This window comes from Chiloscyllium punctatum, chromosome 11 (genome assembly GCF_047496795.1).
Source record: "Chiloscyllium punctatum isolate Juve2018m chromosome 11, sChiPun1.3, whole genome shotgun sequence".
NCBI classification, from domain to species: Eukaryota; Metazoa; Chordata; class Chondrichthyes; order Orectolobiformes; family Hemiscylliidae; genus Chiloscyllium; species Chiloscyllium punctatum.
In genome coordinates this window covers 63377014-63403138 of record NC_092749.1, presented here as the reverse complement: position 1 = coordinate 63403138, position 26125 = coordinate 63377014, and the positions used below count along the sequence as shown (strand labels likewise).

The 26125-nt window shown below is 42.0% G+C and overlaps 1 protein-coding gene across 9 annotated transcripts in view; it reads left to right on the top strand.

Moving 5' to 3' along the window:
- LOC140483049 (girdin-like) overlaps positions 1 to 26125 on the top strand; it is a 376157-nt gene that overhangs the window by 268848 nt on the left and 81184 nt on the right. For all 9 annotated transcript variants that reach the window (XM_072580957.1, XM_072580958.1, XM_072580956.1 and 6 more), the window contains 3 exons: positions 5812 to 5955; positions 10290 to 10476; positions 23753 to 23898. In XM_072580957.1, coding sequence (XP_072437058.1) covers positions 5812 to 5955; positions 10290 to 10476; positions 23753 to 23898 — 477 coding nt within the window. The remainder of the gene's footprint in view (positions 1 to 5811; positions 5956 to 10289; positions 10477 to 23752; positions 23899 to 26125) is intronic.

The following is a 26125-nucleotide window of genomic DNA, read 5'->3' as shown; positions in this document are numbered from 1 at the left end:
CAACTCGATCACTTGTGACATTTTGTTTTGTTGCATAATTTGGACAATAACATTGGCTGGTTTGTTTATTTTACTGTATATAAGTTTGTAAACATAACTTTGCCCAAGATATTTGTACATAGCTTGGGCTTTGTAGCATTATTTATTCAGATTCTATATGGCATGTTTAATAAATGAAGCAGTTTACCATATACGGTTGTAACAAGTCATACAATATCATTATATAGAACCTGCTGTCTAAACTTCTGAAAATAAATTTGTTGTTTAAACAGAAAAAAAAAAGAGCAGGAATGTCAGAGCTGACTAGTGCGCTCGACCGGCTCTCGAGGGGCAAGTCCCCGGGGCTGGACGGGCTGACTGTGGAGTTCTTCAGGGCGTTCTGGGATGTCCTGGGGAGTGACTACGCACAGGTCCTGGGGGAGTGTCTAACTGCCGGAGAGCTGTCCCTTTCTTGGCGCAGGGCGGTCATTGTCCTCTAAAGGACTGGCGTCCGGTCTCCCTCCTCAGCACGGATTACAAGATCTTTGCCAGGGTGTTGTCTTCTCGCCTGGCTTCCGTGCTGGCCCACATGATTCACCCGGACCAGTCCTACACAGTCCCGGGCCAGAGGATACACAACAACAGCCACCTGGTCCAGGACCTGATCCATTTCTGTCGACGGGCTGGTCTGCCGAGCGCCTTCCTGTCTCTCAACCAGGAGAAGACATTCGACAGGGTCGATCACGAGTACCTGCTCGGGACTCTGCGGGCGTCTGGGTTCGGGACACAGTTCATCACCCGGATCCGACTTTTGTATGCCGCCGCAGAGTGTCTGGTTAAAGTTAACGGGTCCCTGACAGTGCCCCTTTGCTTCGGGAGAGGAGTGCGTCAAGGCTGCCCACTGTCCGGCCAGCTGTATTCCCTGTGCGTGGAGCCTTTCCTGCACCTCTTACGGAGGAGGTTGTCGGGGCTGGTTCTGTGTGGCACAGGCACGCCGACGATGTGCTCCTCACTTTCACCGACCCGGCTGACCTGGGGAGGATGCACAAGTGCCAGGCCGTGTACTCTGCAGCGTCTTCTGCCAGGATTAACTGGGCCAAATGTTCCGGACTACCGGTCGGTCAGTGGCGGGTGGACTGTCTGCCGGAGGAGTTACTGGGGTTCAGCTGGAGTACCATCCATCTCCTCTACCTGGGGGTCTACCTCAGCCCCGCTGAGGAATCCTGGCTGGCGAACTGGCAGGAGCTGGAGGCCAAAGTCTCTGCTCGCCTAGGCCGCTGGACAGGACTGCTCCGAGTGCTATCTTACAGGAGTCGAATGCTGGTCATAAACCAGCTGGTGGCCGCCATGCTGTGGTACCGGCTGGTCACTTTGGTCCCTCCTCCTGGCTTTGTCGCTGACATCCAGAGAACGTTGGTCAACTTGTGGGATAAAAAGATGCACGTGGTCGCTGCGCAGGTTCTGAGTCTCCCTATTGAGGAGGGCGGTCAGTCACTGGTGTGCGTCTGGACCCAGGTCGCAACGTTCCGCCTTCAGACCTTGCAGCAATCCCTCCTCCTAGGTAGTGCGCCCTGGTGACATATTTTTTCCGCCAGGTGCGTCACTTCAACTACGACACACAGCTCCTGTTCGTTGACAGTGACGGTTTGAGGTCACCCTCAAGATGCTGCCTGTCTTTTACCAGGACCTGATCACTGTCTGGAACATGGTCGAATCGTGTTGCGCCTACCCTCCGGCAGGAGTCGCGGCTGTTGTCAGGGAGCCGTTGCTCAGGAATCTGCACCTCCGTACTCGCGGGTTCAGGTGGCTGTCGGAGGGGAGGGCTGTGGTGGCGAGGGTGACCAAGATCGGGGACAAGCTGGGTGGTGGGGGCCTGGGCTGGTTGCTGCCGTAGGACATAGCGAGCAGGGCAGGGGTAGACATCTGGTACGTGGCCACCGCCATTCCCTTGCCTCAAAACGGCGGTGCTCGGACCTGACGTAGTGCACCAGTTGGAGGATGCTCAGGTTTAGATTAGATTAGATTACTGACAGTGTGGAAACAGGACCTTCGGCCCAACAAGTCCACACCGACCCGCAACCCACCCAAACCCATTCCCCTACATTTACCCCTTCACCGAATACTACGAGCAATTTAGCAAGGCCAATTCACCTAACCTGCACATTTTTGGACTGTGGGAGGAAACCAGAGCACCCGGAGGTAATCCACGCAGACACTGGGAGAATGTGCAAACTCCACACAGACAGCTGCCTGAGGCGGGAATTGAACCCGGGTCTCTGGCACTGTGAGGCAGCAGTGCTAACCACTGTGTCACCGTGCCGCCCATCGGTGGTGCAGTGGAATCCCGTCTGCGCCTACCCCTCCCCGGATGGAATTTCACATTGGCCCCAAGGTCCCGTACTTCCCGTGGGAGCCTGTGCCCCACAATCTCAGCCGCCTCCAGAATTTTAGATTTGTCCCTTTTAAGGACGTAAGAAGGCGGGCCCTGTATCGACTGCTGCTGCACACCATCCACACCTCCTCCCTCATCCACCGTCCGGACACGCCTTGGTGTGCCCATTTGCCACCGGGCGGTGGGGATCCCCAGTGGAGGGCTCTCTACACGGAGTCCTCCCCCTTTCTCTCGGGGATCTGGGGTGGAGGGTATCTCTGTAAAAGGAGCACGCGGTGTCCACCAACATCCTGGAGTTGTTCAGGGAGAGGTGGGTGCCGCAGGCAGTTGAGTGTATTATTTCCCCCTCCAGCTCTATTTTGATTTATTCCCTGCCCTCCCCTTTACTGTTTGATCACGCAGCATTGCCCTTTGATGTGAAGGGCACTGCTTGTCACAGGCCACTCGGGTGTTTCGTTTTTTCCTGGTGGTGGAAATTTGAATAAAGATTTGTGCACCTTGTGTCTTTCACTGTGTCTCATACCTGCACACACACAACTTGGGTGCTGGTAAAAAAAATAAGCACTACTGCAGTTAGGCGGTAGTGTGGGGGTAATAAGAAAAAAAAGAACAGAAGTGTCAGAGATCCCGTTCACTCTGAGAGCTGGCTCTTGAGGGAGCTGGATCAATGTAGAGTGAAGGACTCTCCTCTTGATTGTGTCAGAGGGGAGGGGACTGACTCTGGGCCAGCTGCCCACATCCAGTGTGTTCTGAGGGGAAGAAGGAGGAAGGAAGGAGGTGAGAGCTCTGAGTCCTGGACCTGCCTCTAGTGCTGCAGCCTGGGCCTCACCCAGAAAGATAAGAACAGGAATGTCAGCGGTCCTGTCCATTCTGAGAACTGTCTCTGAAGGAAATGGATCAGTGTCAAGAACTCTCCATGTGTGACTTGGTGATGCGGTACCAGCCTCTTGGAGTTATTTCAGGGAAGAGATCCATGGAGCATGTGGGAAAATTACGTGATATTGGAGCTGGCTGAAGGCATGAGAAGCTAGCAGTGAACTGTAAAGCCAGGTAACTGCTCTGACTTTCATGTTAGAAGTTGATGCCATCCATTTTCTCAGGGGAGAGGGGGATGATGGAGAGCTGTATAAAAGTGAGGTGAAATTAGCCAGTAATAGAATTGAAGCGCATGGAAATAAAATAGTTGCCATTCATCAGTGTGATTCAGAAGTCTTTACTTAAAGGGAGGGAAAGGCAAGGGAAACATCAGAAAATGTTTTATTGATGGGGAATCTGATTTTATTCGTTCTTGCTGTATATTCCCAACTTGCCTGCCTTACCCATGCCATTATAGGCCTGGGAAAATTTTGCCCCAAGTCTTAGTAATGGTAACCTTTAAACAAGCCTCAGTTGTCTTAAAAATCTAAGAAGGGAAATATGTCTTTCTTTACCTGGAATGGCCCACATGTGATTTCAGTCCCCCAGCAATATGATTGCTTATTAACTGCCCTCTGAAATGGCTTAATGAGCTATTCAATTAAAGGACAGTTAGGGAGGGGCTACAAATATTGGGCTTGTCAATGGAACACTCATCCTTTTATTTATTTATTCATGGGATTGAGTTTGATGGCTGGACCAGTTTTTATTGCATATCCTTAGTTGCCATTGGAAAGGTGATGGTGAGCTGCCTTCGTGGACTGTTGCAGTCTCTTTCACATATGTATACTCGCATGCTATCAGGGAGCGTGTTCCAGGATTTTTACTCAGTGATACTGAAGGAACAGCAGTATATTTCCAAATCAGGATAGTGATTGGCTTAGAGGGCAATTTGCAGTTGTTGGTGTTCCCATGTGTTTGCTGCCCTTGTCTTTTTAAATTATAGTGGTTGAGAGTTTGTAAGGGGTTGTCTAAGTAGCCTTGTAAATTTGTGAAATGCATCTTCATGATGGTACTTACTGCTGCTACTGTGTGTCACTGGTAGAGGAACGAATGTTTGTGGATGTGGTGCTAGTCAAGAAGCCTGATGCTTGGTCCTGAATGGTGTCAAGTGTCTTGAATGTTGTTAGAGCTGCACTTATCCAGGCAAGTGGAGAGTATTCTATCACATTCCTCCCTTGTGCTTTGTAGATGGTGGGCAGGCTTTGGGGAGTCAAGACATTGCCTCTGATTTTGTAGCCATAGTGTTAACATGGCATTCTGGTTCAGTTTCCAGTCAGTGGTAACTCCAGGATGTTGATAATGGGGGACTTGAGGATGATAATGCCATTGAATGTCAAGGGGCATTGGTTAGATTCTCATTGGATGTGATCAATGCCTGACGCCATGTGGTGCAAATGTTAATTGCAGCTTGTCAACCCATACCTAGTTACTGCCCAGCTCTTGTTGCATTTGAACATGAGTGCTTCAATATCTGAGGAGTCATGAATGAACATGTCATGAACATTGCATACCCATCATTGAACATTCCCACTCTGACTCTGTGAAGGAAGGACTCTGAAGGATGCAGCAACTGAAGATGGTTGGTCTGAGGATACTATCCTGACGAACTCCTGAAATCATCTTCATTTGTGCAAGGTATGATTCCAACCAGGGGAGCATTTTCTCCTTTGTTCACATTGATTCCTTCCCTGCTAAGGCTCCTTGATGCCACACTTGGTTAAAATCTGCCTTGTTGTCAAGAGTAGTCACTCTAACTTCCCACGGGAGTTCAGCTCTTTTGTCTATATTTGAACTAATACTGTAATGAAGCCACAAGCTGAGTGACCCTGGCACAATCCAAACTGACCATCAATGAACAAATTATTGCTATGCAAGTGAAGGCTCCTACCATCATGGAAGGAAGAAGGGGAAAGAAAGAGCTACTTCCAGAGAGGTATTAATGATGTTATATGTTAACAAGAACTCAAGTTTATTTTTCTGTGTGAAATTCATCTTAAAGTGTTCTCAGTTTCTCTGCTTGCTTTTAATAACAACACACTCTTTTTGGATTGATAACTGAGTTTTGTAATCACTTGCAAAACCAGTTGGAGAATTCAATATTGAAGTATTATATTACGAATACAAGTTGAAATTTGAAATTTGAAATCTTTGAAATTTTCCATATTAGAACTCAGTAGTTTCAGGAAGAGCTAAAATGTCAATTGTAGGATTGTTGATTCCAGTGATGTAGGTAATAGAAAAATCCTGATGTAATGTTTTGAGACCGAACATTGTTATAAAAAGATAATCATCTCTTGTAGCTATTTTGAAAAGCTGTAGTCAAGAGATATTGGTACTTACACTATGGATTGCACCTGCATTCTCTATTCCCATCTATTTCCCTTTCAAACAAGAGATTTCCATGTAGAAGGATATAGAAGGAAGCTTGGGTTTGGGAATGCAACTACATGTAATTTGGTATAGACTATATTATAGCTTCCCATTATGATGAAAATTTAATTCCAGTTAAATTGTGTGTGCAGGTATAATGAGCTGTTGAAGCAAAAGGCCCAGTTGGAGGAGTTGGAGACAATTTTGAAAAAGCAACAAGAGAAAATGCACCAGGAGGTAGAGAAACATGATACTATGATGTACAAGTTCCAGAAACTTCAAAATGAAAATGAAAGGTTGGTGGCATCATTAGAAATGTTACATGTCAGTGATCTTTCCCAATTATTGTATTATTTATTGATCTTTGCCTATGAGGTCCTGCTATACGAACCTCTAGCACTAGAAAAAGGTACAAAAGAAAAATGATAAGAATGTTACCAGAACTAAGAAGTTAGAATTATCAGAGAATGGAGTTTGTCAGAGCTCTTTTATCTAGAAATTGGATGGTGGTGGAGTAAACTAATAGGAGTTTTTTAAAATTATGATTGTCAATAGAATAGGTAGGGAAGATGTCTGTGTGTGGGAGGTTCAAAACAATGTATCAAACATACACAAATCAGAATAAATTTTCTTTTACTCTGAGAATGTGGAACTTGCTACCAGTGGATTAAGGATTAGTTGGGACAGATAACAGACACCATTAAGGGAGAAGCTAGAAAAATTACATGGGAGAGAACGAAACAGAAGAATATGCATTAATAAATTATACTGGAAAGAAACGTGTCAGAAGCATAGACACAAGCATGGACAACTTTTAGCCAAATGACCACTTTTGCTTTTGATTCTAAATCCTAATTCTGAAATAAATATGGAAATAAGTTGAAATGAAGAAATTAGAAATTTACAGAAGGATGTGGATGTCAAAGGTGCATGGGTCAAAAGTTATTAGATGAAATTTTACATGGATAAGTGTGAGATTGTCCATCTTGGGCAGAGGAATATTAAATGGAGAAAAAAGTTGGTGTGCAGAGGTGGGTGCCCTTGTGCATGAATTGTAGAAAATCCACTGTGCAGGTACAACAGGTAATAACAAAGGCAAATGGAACATTGACATTTTTTGCAAACTGAATAGAGTATGAAAATAGGGAAGTGTTTCTACAATTACATAAGGCATTCATGAGACCAGACCTGGAGTACTGTGTATAATTTTGGTCCCTCATTTAGTCCATAAGATAAAGGAGCAGAAGTAGGCCATTGAGCTCTTTGGTCCTAGTCTCTTTTATTAGTGGATACATTTTCTCCACATCCACTCTATCCTGGCCTTTCAGTACCCTGTAAGTTTCAATCCGATTCATCCTCATCTTTCTAAACTCCATCAAATACACACCCAAAATCGTCAAACATTCCTCATATTATAAGCCCTTCATTCCAGGGATCATTCAAGTAAACTTCTCAGGACCCCCTGCAATGCTAGCACTTCATTCCTTAGATCCGGGGCCCATAACTGCTCCCAATATTCTAAATGCAGTCTGACCAGAGCCTTATACAGCCTCAACAATACATCTCTGCTGTTGTTTTCTACCTCTCTTGAAATGAATGCCAACTTTGCAATTGCCTTCTTAACCGCCAGCTAAACCTGCATGTTAACCTCTAGGGAATCATGAACAACGACTCCCAAGTCCCTTTGTGCTTCAAATTTCAGAATCTTTAGAAAATAGTCAGTGATGCTTTTCTTCCTACTAAAATATATAACCTCAAACTTTGCCACGTTGTATTCCATCTGCGACGACTTCTCCCAGTCGCCAGGTATGTCAAGTCCTTCTGCAGCCTCCCTGATTCCTCAACAATTCTGTCCCTCCACCTATCTTGGTATCAACTGCAAACTTAGCAACAGTTCCTTCGTCCAGATCATCAATCTATAACAAAAGTAGTTGTGGTTCCAGTAGTTCCTGCGAAACTCCACTAGTCATTAGCTGCCATCCTGAAAAAGACATCTTTATCCCCATCCTCTGCCTTCTACCAGTCAACCAGTCTTCTATCCATGCCAGTATATTGCCAGTAACATCATGGATTCTTATCTTATTTAGTAACTCCTATGCAGCACTTTATTAAAGACCTCCTGGAAATCCAAAAAGATCAAAAAATTGTCTCCGAGATAGGACAAAGATTGGAGGCTTGTGACCAATGGTTTGCAGCAAGGATCAGTTTGCTGCTGTGTCCACTGTTTTTTGTCATTTATGTAAATTTTTTGGACTTTAATTTAGACAGTGTGAATAGTAAGTTTGCAGATGACACCAAAATTGGTGGTGTAGTGGACAGCAAAGAAGGTTATCTCAGAATACAATGGGACTTTGATCAGATAGACTGAGGTTTGGCAGAGTTAAATCTAGATAAAAATGAGGTACTATGTTTTGGTAAGGCAAATCAGGGCAGGTATGACACTCTTAATCGTAAGGTCCTGGAGAGTGTTGCTGAACAAAGAGATCTTGGAGTGCACGTTCATAGTTCCTTCAAAGTGGAGTTGCAGGTAAATAGGGTACTGAAAAAGGTGTTTGGTACACTTGCCTTTATTGATCAGTGCATTGAGTGTAGGCATTGGAGTTCATGTTGTGGCTGCACAGGATACTTTTGGAATACTGCGTTCAATTCTGGTCTTCCTGCTATAGGAAGGATGTTGTGAAACTTGAAAAGGTTCAGAAAAGGTTTCTGAAAGGATGTCAGGATTAGAGGGTTTGAGTTATATGGAGAGGCTGAATAGGCCGGAGGGAAACCTTTATAAAATCATGAGGGACATGGATAGGGTGAATAGCCAAGGTCTTTTCTCCTGGGTAGGGGAGTCTAAAACTAGAAGGCATAGGGTTAAGGTGAGACGGGAAAGATTTTAATGTCACACTCAGTACTGCTCTATTTTGTTTGATTAGAAACTATTAAGTGTTCTATGTATAATTTGTGTCTGTATTTACTTGGCTAATTAAACATGAACTACTTCAGGCTCAATTATCCTTTGAGATAAACCAAATCTAAACGATGGTTGCTCCTGACATGTACAAAGGCAGGAAATTTGAATAGGATTTTTAGTTTAATATTTAGCTTAACACACAGAAGGCTGCTCACAATCTTGTTCTAGTGGTGAAAGACTGGGAGCAATAGAGGAGCAAAGTGATTTAATGTCCATGTACACAAAATCATTAAACGCTGTTGTACGGATCCAAAATGTAATCAAAAGGACTGGGAGATGTTGGTCTTTGTTCCCTCAAGGGTTTTGGAATGCAAAAATGTGGAGGTGATACTTTAGGTGTACAATTTTGTTCAGACATTATCTAGAGTACTATGTTCTATTTAAGATATACTACACTTGAGGATATTCTTCAAAAGATTAAGTTAGGTGTACAGGTGCATGGATGTGGATCACAGTCACTTTAGAACTTTTGAGAATGAGCTAATAGGGTATTTAAAGTGATAAAGAGATTTGGTAGGGTAGGTTAGTTGAAATCTGGAACCTCCTTTATAATAGACCCCTCAATGCCACCAAAACAAGTTCACCGAGCATCTGGAAATTTAAATTTTCAAGACTAAGGGCTAAGATTTTCGCTTCTGGTTTCAGAACCTGTCCGTTGGTTCTGTTCTGGATCCCAAGCCCACTTGCCATCTTCCAGATGCAACCACTTTGATTTTTAAAAGACTTGAACAATTAATTACAGGGAGCAGGCTCACTATCCAATGAAGGATAGCAGACAAGTGGCCAACACAGAGCAGTCAGTGATCAACAGCCCCACTGGTAAGAAGCAAACAATAAGTTAGAGAGAGAGAGATTAAGTAGTGTTTATTTTAAAACTGTCAAAGCTGCTTGCCATCATATTGGGGCTGGCAGCTGCAGCGCAATAGCCATTATAGAAAAGGGTCCCTCCCACAGACATTCATCCCTTGACCTAGGTCTTGACCTATTTAAAATTTCTGGCTGACATTTGTGGATTTTTGTTAGCAAAATTCTCAAGGTATGAGAATAGACAGCTAACTGAAGTTAAATGAAACTTTTCATCTCAGTTCTAAATAGTTGGTTCTTGATCTTTTGAAGTGGGCTCATCTTATTCCGGATATCCCAACTAGCGGAAATAAGTTTGACACTGTCAGGCCCATTTGTAATCTTGAATATTCTTGTTTGAAAAATATATCAGACAATGTAACATCCTTTTATTGCTATACTGAAGTGTCTGGATTATTTCCTCAAAACTGGAGACAAACCTGAATCCACAGCCTTTTTTTTTATTGTTGCTTTTTTCAATTTAATCTATTTTTTCTAATCAACCTGTTCAGATGTTACTACACATCTCTGAAGCAGATGGGACTTGAATCCATGTCTGTCTGTCCAGTGGTAGGGACGTGAGCACTGTGCCCCTCCTCCACAACTTTCTGACTCAGACTACTAATTAAAATCACATGCTAAGCTGAATGTCAACGTGAACAGTTAGAAAGGAGGTGGTTACAATAAAAATTAAAGTTGTTAGAGGGAGAATACTGAAAGCATCATCTCATCATTGACTTTCCTTGTTGTACACTGTGCCTTATGGTTTAGAAAAAGTCAGAAAACATTAGCCCTTCAAGAAATTAAGTATTTATTTCTGTTTTGAAGATTGAACCAAATATACAACCACTTGTTAAAGGAAAATGAAGGATTGCAGGTGGACCACAAGAATCTAAAAAGCTTGCTGAATGCTGCAAAACTAGAGCATACTCGATTGGAAGCTGAATTTGCAAACCTGAAAGAACGTTACCAACAGTTGGATATCAATTCCACTAAACTGAACAACCAATGTGAGGTGGGTGTGAATTCTTTAACCTTTCTTAATCAATTGACTGGATCATGGATACATAAAATAAACAGCCATTGTATTTTGCAAAATCACCTCCCCTGCATACAGTTGGTGTTTAAGTGTAACATACTAAAAACCTGCTAAAAGATAACATTTGCTTAATTGTTAAAGTTTACCAAAGGCCAAACACTTAAAATAAAACAGAAGGATCTCTGGACCTGGAATGCTAACTCTGTTTTCTCTCCGCAGATGCTGCCAGACCTGCTGAATTTTTCTAGCTATTTGTTTTTGTTTCTGAATTCCAGCATCTGCAGTTCTTTGATTTAGCTTCTCAAGTCTTCTGTGCCATTTTGATAAGATCGTGCCTATGTAATTGTGGCCTCAACTCAATGTTTCTGTCTACCCTTAGATTGATGATTTACAAGGGAGTAATCTAGCTTGGCCTTACCAAACTTCTAAGAGGAAAAGATTGTTCTCACTTTCATTTTAGATTAAAACCAAGAGCTGTCCAATTTATGTCCCCCTACTTCCTCCCAAAAGGGGAAATATCCTTTTGGTAGGCAATCTGTTAAGTTCACTAAAGATCTTGTATACTTCAATAAGTAGTGTACCTATCTTTGAGCCAGGAGGCCTGAGTTCAAGTTCTGTCTGTTTCAGGTGTGTAATAACATCTCTGAACAATTTGATTAATATGTCTTATTCTAAATTCCAATTAGAGATCCAACATTTTCTCCTCTGACAATTCCTTAATTCCATCAGTTGTAAATAATTAAATGAATATAAAGAATGTGACCGAGAAGTTAAGGATGAGAGTTATAAGCAATTTGGAGAAGTTTGCTCTACTAATGGAGTTTTGACAATGTGATCTTCTAACTCACTAAAGAAGACTGAAATAGATACACAATTGTGGTCAAATGGATGAGCTCTTTGGAGTGCGTCAAAAACCCATTTTCTTAATAGGTTCCAGATCCAATGAGAAAATATTAATAGTTAACTAGTAAATGTCTTTGCGAGTAAAGTTTTTTTTTAAACATCTTAGAATCATAGAGATTACACCCAGAAGTAGGCCCTTTGGCCCAACAGGACCATGCTGCTCTCTGTAAAACAGAATCACATGCAGACACTGGCAGAGTGTGCAAACACGGATAATCACCCAAGGCTGGAAACAAATCCCGGATCAACGTGAAGCAGCTGTGCTAATCAATATGTCGTCATGCCAATGAGCAACGGCTTTTCATTGATTACCTTATTTAAACCTGCCATAATCTGGTACACCTCTCTCAAATGTCTTCTCAACTTCCCACAGACCAAGAACAACCCCAGTTTCTTGATAAGTTATAGCTAAGATTCACAATCTTTGGAACCATTCTCCTTTGCATCATCTTAAAGACCCTTCCTAAAGCATAGTGACTTTGACTGGATGCAGTCCAAAAACAATTAAATAGCACTATTCTAAAAGTGTACAGGGAAGCCTAGGGATTCATTTGCATTGAAGGTGTTACTAACAGATGTTAATAAAGCAAATGCAATCTTCAGCTTCATAAATATAGAGATCTCAAGTACAAAGTAGGGAATTTATGCTATGCTGGAATAAAACTCTGCAATTTAGAATGTTTACTTTCTTTTTTTCTGCTAACCCTACTTATGTAGCATGACAGAATTAAAGAAGTCTAAATTGTATGAAGATTAAGGTAAGAATTTGTGAAATTGGGGAATGGATAGAGGGTTAGCTAACTAACAGGAACACAGTTGGAATAAATGAATAGTTTTCATATTAGTAAACTGTAGCTATGAAGTATTGCTAGGATTAGTACTAAGTTTTTGACTATTTACGATCAACATTAATGATCTGACTGATTTGTATTATCAGTCTATTTGGCTGCAAAAGCTAGATAGGAGAGAGCAAGTTCTCAAGCAGATGCAAAGAGTTCTGCAAAAGGATATTAAGTAAGTGGACAAAGGTTTGAGATGTGGACTACAGTATGGGAATATGTGAAGCTATCCACTTTGGCAGGAAGATAAAAAGGCAAAATATTGTTTAAATAGGCTGCTTCATGCATCAGTGCAAAGGGGTCTGTGTGTCCTTGTACCTGAATCACAGAAAAGTGCGACAAACTTGTTCTGTCTAGAGCATTGGTCAGAACATACTTTCTCCTTAATGGAAGCAGTTCAGAGAAGTTTCACAAGGTGTGTTCCTACTTTGAAAGTGTTGAATACTGTGGAGAAATTGAACAAGTTGGATCTATATGTATTAACAGTTTACAAAAAAGTGAACTGATCTTACTAAATCATAAGACTCTGAGGCAGCTTGATACAGTGGATGGAGGAATCTGTAAATGTTTAAAAACAAGATGCCTCCAATTCGAGGCTGATGTGAGAAGGATTTTTATTCTATCAGAAGATTTTTGTTTGGATTTCTTTTCCCTGGAGAGCAGTAGAGACTGGGTCATTGAATATAGTCAAAATTGAGTTAGTCAAGTTTTGAGTGACAGTGGAATTGTGGGTTATGGAGGCCAGTTGCAAAGTGGAGTGAAATCCACAAACTGATTAGCCATGATAAATGTGGTACAGAATATAAACATTGATTAAAGGAAATAAAAAGCTGAATCTTTTTATCTTCAACACATCAAGATTAGGATGTAAGAAACAGACTTGAAAAGACGAATGCAATTTACACAGAATAAAAAAGGATGTTGATTGGTTTGGCCATTGTTGACCTGAGATGCAGCAGGAACTTACAATTTAGTTGTCAGAACAAGCAGGTAGATTCTTGATTTTTCAGGGTGTTGCCAAGAGGATACAACAAAGATTGGCAGTCACCATAACACCCTTTTTCCCCCAGTGAAAAAGGTGTTCCATATATTTCTTGCTATTCACCCGAAGGACATGGGTGTCACTGGTTAGCCAGCATTTATCGCCTATCCCTGGTTGCCTATAAGCTAGTTGCTGGGCCAATTCAGAGGGCAGTTGAGAGTCAGCCACTTTGCTGTGGATCTGGAGTCACATGTAGGCCAGACCAGGTGAGGCTAGCGTGTTCACTGAAGGACATTAGTGAAGTAGATGGGCTTTTCCACATTTCATAATGATTTCATGGTCATCAGTAGATTCTTAATTCCAGATTATTATTCAGTTCAAATTTCGCCATTTGCCATGGCAGGATTTGAATCATGAGCCCCAGATCATTAAGTGAGTTTCTGGATTAATAGTCTAGCAAAACTACCATTAGGTTATTGCCTCCCCTAAACTCTTGCAAACACAGGGAGAGTGTGCAAACTCCACACAGACAGTTGGCCAAAACTGGAATTGAACCAAGGTCCCTGGCACTGTGAGGCAATAGTGCCAACCACTGAGCCACAGTGCTGCAACACAAATGCAATCTTACCATCATAAGAACAGATTTCTGTGTTCAGAGTCCCACTTAAGTATCTGTTTTCCATTCTTGATATTTGTGAGAGCACTGGTTTCTCAGAGTACAGGATTGCAACAAGCTCCAAGCCTTTGACCGTACTGATGGGTCAGCTGTACAGGAGGCAGGAAGAAGAGTGGAAGAGCAATAATGATAAATTCATTAATTAAGGGAACAGTTATTTCTGCTGCCACAGATGAGTTTCTGTGACGATATGTTGCCTCCCTGGTGCTAGGGTCAGTGATGTCACAGAATGGCAAAGAATATTCTTCTGAGAAAGGGTGGTCAGACAGAGATCAAGGCCCACATTAATGTCAGTGATTATAGGTAGAAAGAATGATGTAGTCCTGCAATCAGAATTTGGGGAGCTAGATAGAAAATTACTGAAGAGAACCTCAAAAGTAGTTCTGTCTAGATTGCTCCCAGTACCATGTGCAAGTGAGTACAAAAATAGGAGGATAGTACGCATGAATGTGTTGTTGGAAAAATGGTGCAGGAGGGTGGCCTTCAAATTCTTGGGATATGAGGGACTGATTAGAGGAGTTTAAATAACTTTGTTTCTCATTTCTGTATTGCATATGGTAGTAAAGTGTATTTCTTATATTTGCCCCTAAGTACCCCAATGTTCCCTATTCTATTTAATGTCTTAGTTGGTATTGGAACTGGTATAAGTGAGATTTCCAGAACAATGATGATTAACATATTATGAAGTGTAACTAATTCCACATTAGCCTTCGATAGGCGTTAAACATTTGATATGGCAGCAAATCAGGCCATGCTTCCTACACCATGAAAGGTTTAAAAAAAAATTGGTTAGTGACTTGCTTCAGTTGTCATCATTGTTTCCAATGATCTTCCCTTTTTGTGTCGAAACTGGTGTACGTATCGTTAATTATGATCACATTATCATGTCCTATCCATTATAGCTCAAATCCTATGTCCTTCATGACCTTCTCTCCTACACTGGACATCTCAACCTGTTCTATTTCTGCCTCCATCCCTGTGTACAATTACCTGATCCCTAACCTCTTCTCTTTATACATTCGGCTGTCTGCTCAGCTTAGTCGCAAATCATTTAACATTTTTGCATTAAGTTCTTACTTTCTCATTACCTGTCAAAACATCCCCTCATCACCCTACCTGTCATTAACATGTGTAGTGTTAATCAGTTGAATGATATGATGTTGTTTTGAGTCCCATACAGATACAACTCAATAAATCTGCCCAGCTTTTGTGCCATTTCTGGCTGCTTTTAGCTGATGCTTACCTTAATGTCCTATTCATTCACCCCACCATGCCTAAGGTCTATGGGTAGTAGGGAACATGAAATTTTGTTTGATTCCCAGAAACTTGCAAACTTTCTAAAAGTATAGAAAGTAGGAGCAGGAGTGGCCATTCTTTTTTTAAAAAAAATATTTTCATTGAAAAGATTTTTCTTTACAAAATTACAAAAGTATAAAAATATAACATTTATAACAACAAAAACAACAACAATAAACCAACTGCTATACTACTCTACAAAAGAACTCACAACTATACTCATTACACATCAATAAATAAATAACTAAACAACGCTGCTCAACGTAAAAAGACCACAACCCTCAACCTTCAAGAGCACCAATTATTAAATCCACGATTGCTCGAAATTCTTCCTCAGGACATTGGGCTTATTAAACTAAACCACCATGGCTAGACAAAAGCCCTAATTAAAATGGCGGACAGATCTGCTTCCAAATAATTCAAAACTTTGGAATGTGTTCCATAATTATGCTACTCCAACAGACCTGGGGGGGGGGGGGGGGGGGGGGGGTGGGGGTTCTTAAACACCCAGCATATCAGAATGTTCTTGCTCGCACAAAAAGTGAGGATGCTAAAAAGCTTTCTCTCATGTACATCTAAGGGAGATGAATTTGGCAAACCCACGAGAAGAGAAACCAGGTCTATCTTGACTTCGATTCCCAAGACTCTCTCTATTACTTCTGCCACAGCGCTCCAGTATGTATGGAGCCTGTGGCAAGTTCACAAGCAATTAGTAAGGGAACCTGTATTTATTTGACACTTTGGGTCCATTAAAAATGCATCCTGCTTAAATTTTGCAAGACAATCTGGGGGCCAGGTGAGTCCTATGAAGAATCTTTAATTGCATAGCATGGGTCCTGTTACGTATTTAAATCTCTCTCGCATTCGCACAAGTGTCCTCCCAAGTTTCCGGAGTGATCTCTACCCCGAACACACACTCCCAGACCTCCTGTAATCACTCGATGTCACCCGAGGAACCCCTCCCCAATAAATGATAGTACTCACCGAAAGAGTGGTTTTAGCCTGAAGCACTTCTTTTCCATATCAGATCTATAATCCTCAGTCAGAAGTGTAGTTTCTTTTCGGATAAAGTCTCTGATCTGAAAAAGTGGAAGAGGTCCCTGCTCGATAATCCATACTTATGAGTTATTTGATCAAATGACATTAACGTTTCATCTTCAAAAAGGTCAATCAAACAAGAGACTCCCCTGCCAGCCCAGGGACTTAAACCTGGGATCCATTGTCGCTGCCTGGAAAACTGGCATATCAACTATGTGTGTATGGAAAGCTGTTTTAGACATATTACCCTTCATCTGTTACATGCTTTGACAGTATTACTAACTATTGGATTGTGGCAATATTCCACAACTATTCTCATCTTGTCCAGAAACAACAGGTTAACAAGAGGACACTTTGCCTGGGAAGCCTTAATGTCCAACCATATCGACGCCAAGTCCTCACAGGCCCAATCACTCCCAAAAGATAGAAGGGAGCTCAATTGATATCTTCTGGCATCCAGGAGATCCACTCCTCCCAACCCCGAGATATTTGCAATTTCATAAGCCTGATAAGGGGCCACTTATGGCCAGCCATTTAATTTCCGAAAGGTTGTCTAGGAAAAAGCAAGGGAACGTCCGCACAGGGTAAAATAATGGAGGAAGAACATTCATTTTAATAAGAGCAACTCGACCTAACCTAATATTGGAAGGGCCCCCCCCCCCCCCCCCCCAAGCTTAGATGGTCTTGTTTAATATTGTCAAACAAATGAACAAAATTAGCCTTGAATAACTCATCAAAACTAGGAGTAACAGAGAGGCCCAAATAAAGAAAGCCTCCCTGTACCCATTTAAAGGGGACCCCACCTTCAAAGTCCAATATTCCCCTAGGACTCGCCCCCCCACCCCCATTACCTGTCTAGGAAACACTTCACCCAGGCCAAACCGCTCCAAGGTATAAAAACAATATGGCCATTCCACCCGGTCAAATGCCTTCTCCGTGTCCAAGGAAACCACCAACTCTTGAACTGACCATTGCTGGCACACTTGAATCATGATAAGCAGTCTCCTAACATTATTAGAAGATCCGCGACCCTTTATAAAGCCTGCCTGATCCTCCTTAACAATAGAGGGCAACACCCTTTCCAACCTCAATGCCAGAGTCTTTGATTAAAATTTTAAAGTCAGAGTTTAAAAGCGAGATGGGTCTGTAAGAAGCACAGTCTTCTGGGGTCTTCCCTTTCTTGAGGATAAAAAGAGACATTAGCTTCTCTCGAGGATGGTGGGAGGCAATCCCGATTATATAAATATTTATATGTGTCTAGCATCAGTCCTGACAGTATATTTACAAATTCTTTATAAAACTCACTGGGCCAAGCGTTGCCTCACCGCCTCCTGTATCTTGTGCTGTTAATGGAGCACCAAAGAGAGACGCCTGTTCAGCAGACACACCAAGAAGATCCACGTTCCTAAAAAGGAAGACTCCATCTTGTCCCATCTGTCCTCACAGCATTCAGACTAGTAAAGTTCAGAGTAAAACCTCCGAAATGTCTCATTGATCTTTTTAGCATCATAAGTAAGAGTCCCATTCCTTTCCCTAATAGAAGCAATAGATGGGAGGCATTCTTCTCCCTGACCAAATACGCCAAATACTTACCCAGCCTATCACCATGCTCAAACAGTCTCTGCTTCGCAAAGGTAAGTTCCTTCCTTGCTGTGCGCGTTAGCATGGAGTTTAAGGCAGATCACAGAGCTGTGATTCGCTGCAGCTTAGTCACTGACAGTCCACTGTAATATGCCATCTCAGCTGCCTTCAGTCGTACCTTAAGCAGACACTGCTCTCCCTTCTGTTGTTCCTGGCTGGCAGAGAATGAGCGAATTATCCTTCTACCATATGCCTTAGCAGTCTCCCAAAGAATGGACGATTTAGTAGCTGTACCTGAGTTGGTGGCCAAAAAAAGCTTCAAATTCCCTAAAGTATTCTACAAACTTGCAGTTCTTGAGGATGAAGGGATCCATTCACCAGTACCGTGAGCCCATTGCATCACCCTTAATCTTAACCATAAATACAACACTGCATGATCAGAGATGGCAAAATTCCCAATCAAATAGGATACCACCAAATTTAAAGAAGCTGCGTAAGTTAGGAAATAATCAATCCTTGTGTGGCATTCATGAGGATTGGAAAAAAAACATAAAATCTCTGCTCGTAAAGTGTAAACATCTCCAAACATCAACCAACTCATGTTCCACACAAATAATATGCCGTGAGGCCTAGGCCATCAGCTTAGTGCATCAGTCAGAAATTTAAGAGGGTGGGCCAGAGGACAATAGACATTCAAAATACCATATTCCTCACCATGTATAAGGGCCTTAAAAATAACAAACCGACCATACTCGTCTTTAATGCAATCTATTAAATGGGTGACTCTTCAGGACAAGTATTGCCACTCCCCTGCTCCTAGTAGTGAAAGACGAGAAAAACCCCAATCAAACCCACCCTACTGTAACTTCAAGTCTTCGATGAGTCTCCTGTATCACATCCACTTCTCCTTTCTAAGGCTCGACAACACCTTTTTTTTAGATTAGATTACTTACAGTGTGGAAACAGGCCCTTCGGCCCAAGAAGTGCAACCCACCCATACCCCTACATTTACCCCTTACCTAACACTATGGGCAATTTAGCATAGCCAATTCACCTGACCTGCACATCTTTGGACTGTGGGAGGAAACCGGAGCACCCGGAGGAAACCCACGCAGACACGGGGAGAATGTGCAAACTCCACACAGTCTCCGCCTGAGGCGGGAATTGAACCCGGGTCTCTGGCGCTGTGAGGCAGCAGTGCTAACCACTGTGCCACCGTGCCGCCCACTAAATTCTTTTAACTGCCGAATTAATTCCTCTGTTATTCCAGGTGCACCATTTAAGAATGCTGCTAACAATCCTTTACAATCACCTTTGATCTGCCGAAAGGAAGAATTCGTCTCCCAACATGCTGAGCATAATCAAAAGGAGACTCCTAGATTCAGTTTACAAAAAACCAAAAACAAACTAACTAACAAACAAACACAAAAAGCACTTAATGGTGGACTCTTCCCCCTGCCCACAGAGGACGCTTACATTTCCCACACACACCCACATTCCCACTTGCTGCTCGAACAGCACCCCAAACCCAACCAGTGGAAGAAACTAAACAAAGGACATTGTAAACACAAAGGTATAACAAAAACAGTGAGCACTCTGCCAAACTTCCACAATATATCAAAACCACTCCAGCTTGGAGAGAAAAAAAAACCAACAACAACTTCTTTGGGAAAAGATTGAAAGTACAAGAAATAAAAGCAAGACAAAACAAAAAAGAAACGTTATTGTCCATGTCCATAAATACAGCTACATTATTTTAAAATATCCAAGAAGTTTTTTGCTTGCTCCAAGGAATGAAACGACCGCACAGTCTCCTTATAAATAATACAAAGCACGGCTGGGTATCTCATCGAATATTGAATACTGAGGTCCTTTAACCTCTTAAACCTCATCAAATGATTTCCTCTTTGTGAATCATTGCCATAAAAAGATCCTGGAAAATATTATCTTAGTTCCCTGATCTCTTCCCCACCTTCTAGAAGTTTCCATGACTCTGCTTGTCCTTGTAACATTGAAATCGTATCAGAACCGGTGTGGGTGCTGACCCTAACTGGATCTGCGCATTGCAACCCGGCCAGCTCTGTCACCCTTCACCTGGTCCACCTCTGCATCCCAGCCAAGAAATTGTGGCAGCCAGTCTTCAAAAAAACTTGCTGGCTGCCCACCTTCTACTCTCTCCAGCAGGCCAACAACTTGGATATTCTTTCTCTTACCTCTATTTTCCAAGTCATCGACTTGCTCAGTCAGGGCCCGAACCTGTTTCTCAAGGGCCTGAATCAGTCCCACTGAGGACTCCACCTCTGTCTCCGACACTGTGGTCCACCGCTCAACCTCTTCAACTCGCTTCCTGAACCCTTCCAACTCCTTCTCATGCTTTTGCAGCATGGCAGAAATGGGCTCCAGTTGATTATAGGCTCTTGCCTCATCTCCTGATCAGCTGTCAGATCACTCCGAGTTCCTCCACAATGTTCTGCTGCGCAGGCATTTTTTTCACTGCTGCCGAGGGAGCTGCAGCTGCTTTCCTTGTTGCAGTCTCAGGTCCTCCTGATGTTTTCGGCAAGTGTCCTGAGTGTTGAGACTTAGCCTTTTGCTTCCCCTTAGTCATTCTCACACGCTTGAAAAAGGACTTAAACTGTTGTATTACCATTTAACAACAATTTTTTCCAAAAACAAACTAAGGTTGGGGGTAAAAAAAAATATTACTACCCTGGGATGGGGTGAAGAGCTCAGTAAGGCTCAGATTGCCGCCATCTTGAATCTCTCCAGGCCTCAATTCTTTAATGATTCAGATATCTATCTAAATGCATCTTTAAATACTCTGTGATCTTGGTCCTCCAACTCTTGGGGTAGAAATTTGTTTGCATCTCAGTTTTAACTGAGTGTTCCATAATTCTGTAACCATTTCCCCAGTTCAAGACTCCTCCATAAGTGAAAACATCTGCTCTGTGTCTCTTTTACATAATTTATTTTGATTGTGCCTTTGATCAGTACTCCCATGCCTCTTCTTCTATCCCTATGTTTTGAAAACACTATGTAGACAGGGCTTCTCAATGCCCATTCAGTGTTGACTTAAACAAGGTTTCCATTATTGCCATGATACCATAATTCCATGTGGCTATTTATGGAATGTAAATCATCAGTCTTATCTACCATGACCTGGGCATTTATGCATAAGAATTCCAAACCCAGCTTAGTTTGCCCTCATGTTCCCCATGTCAGATTTTTTTTTTTCCCCCTTTTCTGACCTACGCTCTATTCTAGTACTCTTTCTGTTCTGATCCTCACCTGCACCTTGTATCGCCTCTCTAGTACTTCATTCCTGTGTTGTTTTGCTTGCTAAATAATTTTCAACTACTGCCCTGCAGCTCTAGACCTGAAAGATCCGAGGCCCATTGAGGTGTAGCTTTCCATTTTATTTAGGTCCCTTTTTATACTAGAGTTGATCCTAATACCCTTGGAATCTGAATTAATTTATACACGACTATTTCAACAAAATTTTAAACCAACTTATCCTACTACTCCTGTATATATTAATGAGTGGCATTGTGGATAATTCAGAAATTGCTACTTTCTCCCTAGGTCCTGAAAATTACCTGTTGAACCTTAATCTTTCATCACACATGATTAGGTCTAACACTGATAATGGCATCTGGGCCATTACATATTGTCCTACATGCACTGTGTATCTAATCAATGTTGTATGAGTATTGGTCATGAGAACTCACCTGATCATTTTCAGAAGGGACTTTTTTATATCCAGTAGATTGGAACCATGTCTGAAATATATCACTTGCTAACCATGCTAACTATATTCTCATCTAAAATCATTTATATTTACAAAATTATGAGGGGCATGGATAGGATAAATAGGCAAAGTCTTTTCCCTGGGGTCAGGGAGTCCAGAACTAGAGGGCACAGGTTTAGAGTGAGAGGGGAAAGATAGAAAAGAGACTTAAGGGGCATCTTTTTCACGCAGAGGGTGGTACGTATATGGAATGGGCTGCCAGAGGACGTGCTGGAGGCTGGTACAATTGCAACATTTAAGAGGCATTTGGATGGGTATATGAATAGGAAGGGTTGAGAGGGATATGGGCTGGGTGCTGGCAGGGACTAAATAGGGTTTGGATATGTGGTCGGCATGGATGGTTTTGACGGAAGGGTCTGTTTCCATGCTGTACATCTCTATGACTCTATATACATGACAAACAAAAGTGGACTCAGCACCAATCCCTGTGGAACGCCACTGGTCATGGGCCTTCAGTCCCAAAAACGGCCCTCCACCATCACACTTTTTCTCTCTGTCCTGTCGTTAAGCCGATTTTGTATCCATTGGCAAGCTTACCCTGAATCCCATGTGGTCTATCGCATATACTCAAGTAATTGTTGAATTTTTTTTGATTACTTTTTAAGGTTCAGTTTGAGTTTGATTATTATCTGGATACTACTTTTTCCTGGCTAAAGTTCATGCCTGTCAAAATTCATACCATATCATTAGCAGAAGCTCAAATGATCCTGAAACAAATAAAGAGAAAAAACAACAAATTATGGTAATTCTGAAAGCCCAGATCAGAGCACGACAGCCGGTGGACTGGAACACCCGAAACAGAGTGGGTTGACTGCCAGACTGGAGTGGAGCATGACAGCCAGCACACTGACTCATAAATGTTGACCCATTATCTTTTATGCAAGATTTATGGAAAATTCCAGTTTTAGTGGCCAAAAATAGTTAATCACAACACCTTTTATTAAATAATCTGCCATGCAGAACCTTGTCAAAGTTTTACTAAAGTCCAAGTAAACAATGCCTACTGCTTTACCCTCATCAATCTTCTTGGTTACTTCCGCAAAAAAGTTCGATCAAGTTTGTGAGATACGATTTCCCTCGCACAAAGCCATGCTGACTATCCCTAAAAAATTCTTTGCCTCTTTAAATACGTATAAATCCTGTCTTTCCGAATCACTTCCAACAATATACCACCATCGAGGTCAGACACACAGGTCTATTGTTCCCAGGTTTCTCCTTACATCCCTTCTTAAACAAAGGCATAACATTAGCCACTCTCCAGTCATTCAGCACCTCACCTGTATTTATTGATGATACAAAAGTAGTTTTCTGATGAATCAGGATGCAAGTCAGGGAACAACATCTCATTTTCTGTTTAGTCACTCTTTATAATCTTTCAGTCTTAATATTGAATTCCCCAATTTCAGCCCTGTCTGCATCATGCCTGTGATCTATTTTTCTTACATATTTTTCTGTCTGTCTCCACACTCTTCCCCCAAATTCTTGTTTGTGTCTTGTTTACTCTGCTGTAATCAGATAGCACTCACCCTTTTGCATTCTTAATTTACTCATTGTACATGTTTCTCTCTTTCACCCCCCTTGTCTTTTGCACTGGACTTCTACATCATCTATTCCATTTTTGCCCCTCCACCATCTCTGTCAAGTATATAAAAATAATTTCTTCAGAACTGAAAGTTGTTGAAAGAGTCATACTGACCTCAAAATATTACCTTTGTTTCTCACTCCACGAATGTTGCCAGACTTGCTGAGTTTCTGCTGCATTCTCTGTTCAGATTTCCAGCATCTGCAGTATTTAACTCTGAATGATTATCTGTAGAAATATGAGTGTAACATGTAAATTGAATTTGGGGAAAAATACAATGATGAAGCTGATATTCTCAGTGGAAGGTTGGCCATAAACTGGAAATGTAAGATTATAGCCTTTTTTTAACAGTTCTAATTTTAAGCTCTCGCCTACAAACCAGAACTTAAATGGTATTTGTTCTTTGATCTTTTGTCCTTTTACAACTGGGAGAGTTTTAAGGTCATAACAAAATTGATATTTTCTTTCTTAGTCTTAATCATAGCTGTTGCATATGTTGAAGAAGTATGTCTAAAAATATTGATCATGACTGTGGTTTTGTTTCATGCAGCTACTTAGCCAATTAAAAGGGAATCTTGAGGAAGAAAATCGACATTTGCTCGACCAGATCCAGACATTAATGCTGCACAACAAGTCATTGTTAGAACAGAGCATGGAGAGCAAGGATCTGTTCCACGTGGAGCAAAGACAATATATGTAAGTAGAATGAAAATAAGTACTTTGTGTGATAAAAGTACCAACTCCAGCCATACTGCAAATAATACTTTGTGTGCCATCATCCCATCACCTGAACATTGTAGGTTATGGCAAGGCGTTTGGGAGAATCATTTGAGATATTTGGTCTTGACATCGAGAAAGATGTTTTTGACCAGAGCCCAGATGCTGAGACAAAATTCTCACTCATGAGTGGAGGGGCCTATTAACAGCTCGTTATCAATTTCATTCTTACCTACTTTCACCTCTAATATTCAGGCTCCCATTCTTCCATCGAATAGAAATTGGGACACTAAAACTTACCAACATGAAAGTCAGAAAGACTATCTCTCCCCTTGCTCCTCCAGATTTCCGTTTTGGACATCCAGCAACAATGAAGCAATGCTTCATGGACGGTCAAACTCTGAAGTTATGGTACTCAAAACAAGTCCTAGAGGGTGTAAAGTGGCTATATGGTAAATGAATTGTTGTTCCTCCTTGTGTTGAGTAGAAAGCCAAGGACAGAAATGTTACCATGGGAGTAAGATAATTTATTAAAAATCGCAAAAGCTAGAAGGTTGGAGTCATTCCCATGGGCAGGATACAGATGTTCAACAACGTGGCCATCCAATCTCTGATTAGTCTTTGCGATGTAAAGGAGACCGCATTGTTAAAAGTGGATAAAGTTGACTAGATTAAAAGAAGTACAGGTAAAATGCAGCTACACCTGGAAGGATCGTCTTTTGCCAGTTTTGCCACATCCAACAGAATGCTACTGCCAAATTTATTTTTCTTTCCCCTTCTCTGTCAACATTCCATCATTCCCTCTCTGTCACCCTGGTGCATTCTTTCCACACTCCTAACAATTCCTCACTCCCCCATGGTACTTTCCCAGCCAACCTCAGAAGGTGTAAAAGTTTGTCTATTAACTTCCTTCCTCCTACCTTTGAAGTAAAGCAGCATTTAACTTGTACCTCTTTCAATTTAGCCCATTGTGGTTCTATGATGGATGAATTCTGAATCTTGCTTGTTGCAGTTGCTGCCATACAGCCTCTCAGACATGGCTGATGACAGAAAGTGAATTTATATTTACAAAATGAAAACTTATTTATATGGAAATCTCACCCAACCACCTATGGTTCCCAGGAAATCATCTCCTTTCATCAGAACGGGAATAGTCCAGCCAGCCAACCAAGTCTGTTCTGCCATTCGACGTGATCATGGCTGATTGAACATTTGAATACCTCTTATCCACCCCTTCCCATAACCCTGTATGCCATTGATAATCAAAACTTTATCAACCTGTGACTGTTTTCCCTGGAGTGTCGGAGGCTGAGGGCTGACCTTATAGAGGTTTATAAAGTCATGAGGGGCATGGTTAGGGCAAGGTCTTTTCCCTGGGATGGAAGAGTCTAGAACAAGAGAGCAGGGAATGATTTCAAAGGAACCTAAGATGCACCTTTTTCACACAAAAGGTGGAGCATAGCGGCACGGTGGCGCAGTGCTGCCGCACAGCACCAAGGTCCCAGGTTCAATTCCAGCCTCAGGTGACTGACTGTTTGCACATTCTCCCCGTGTCTGTGTGGGTTTCCTCTGGGTGCTCCGGTTTCCTCCTACAGTCCAAAGATGTGCAGGTCAGGTGAATTGGCCATGAGAAATTACCTGTAGTGTTAGGTGCATTAGTCAGACGGAAATGGGAGAGGGTGGGTACTCTTCGGAGGGTTGGTGTGGACTTGTTAGGCCGAAGGGCCTGTTTTCACACTGTAGAGAATCTAATCTAATCTAATAAATGGAATGAGCTGCCAGAGAGGTGGTGGAAGATGGGACAATTACAACATTTAAAAGGCATCTGGATGGGTATATGAATAGGAAGGGTTTAGAGGGATATGGACCAAGTGCTGGCAAATGGGACTAGATTAATGTCAGATATCTGGTTGGCATGGACAAGTTGGACCAAAGGGTCTGTTTCAATGCTGTACATCTCTATGACTCTATTTTAAATATATTCAAAGTCTGAGCTTCCACAAGCCTCCTGGATAGAGAATTCCAAAGATTCACCACACTGAGTGAAAAATAATCTCTTCACCTCAGTCCTAAATGGAATCCTCCTTATTTTTAATTTGTGCCCTCTGATTCTAGATATCTCAACTAGGAGACATATCTTACCAAAGTCTACCCTGTCAATCCCATCCAGTATTTTACAATATGAATAGGATCACTATTTATCGTT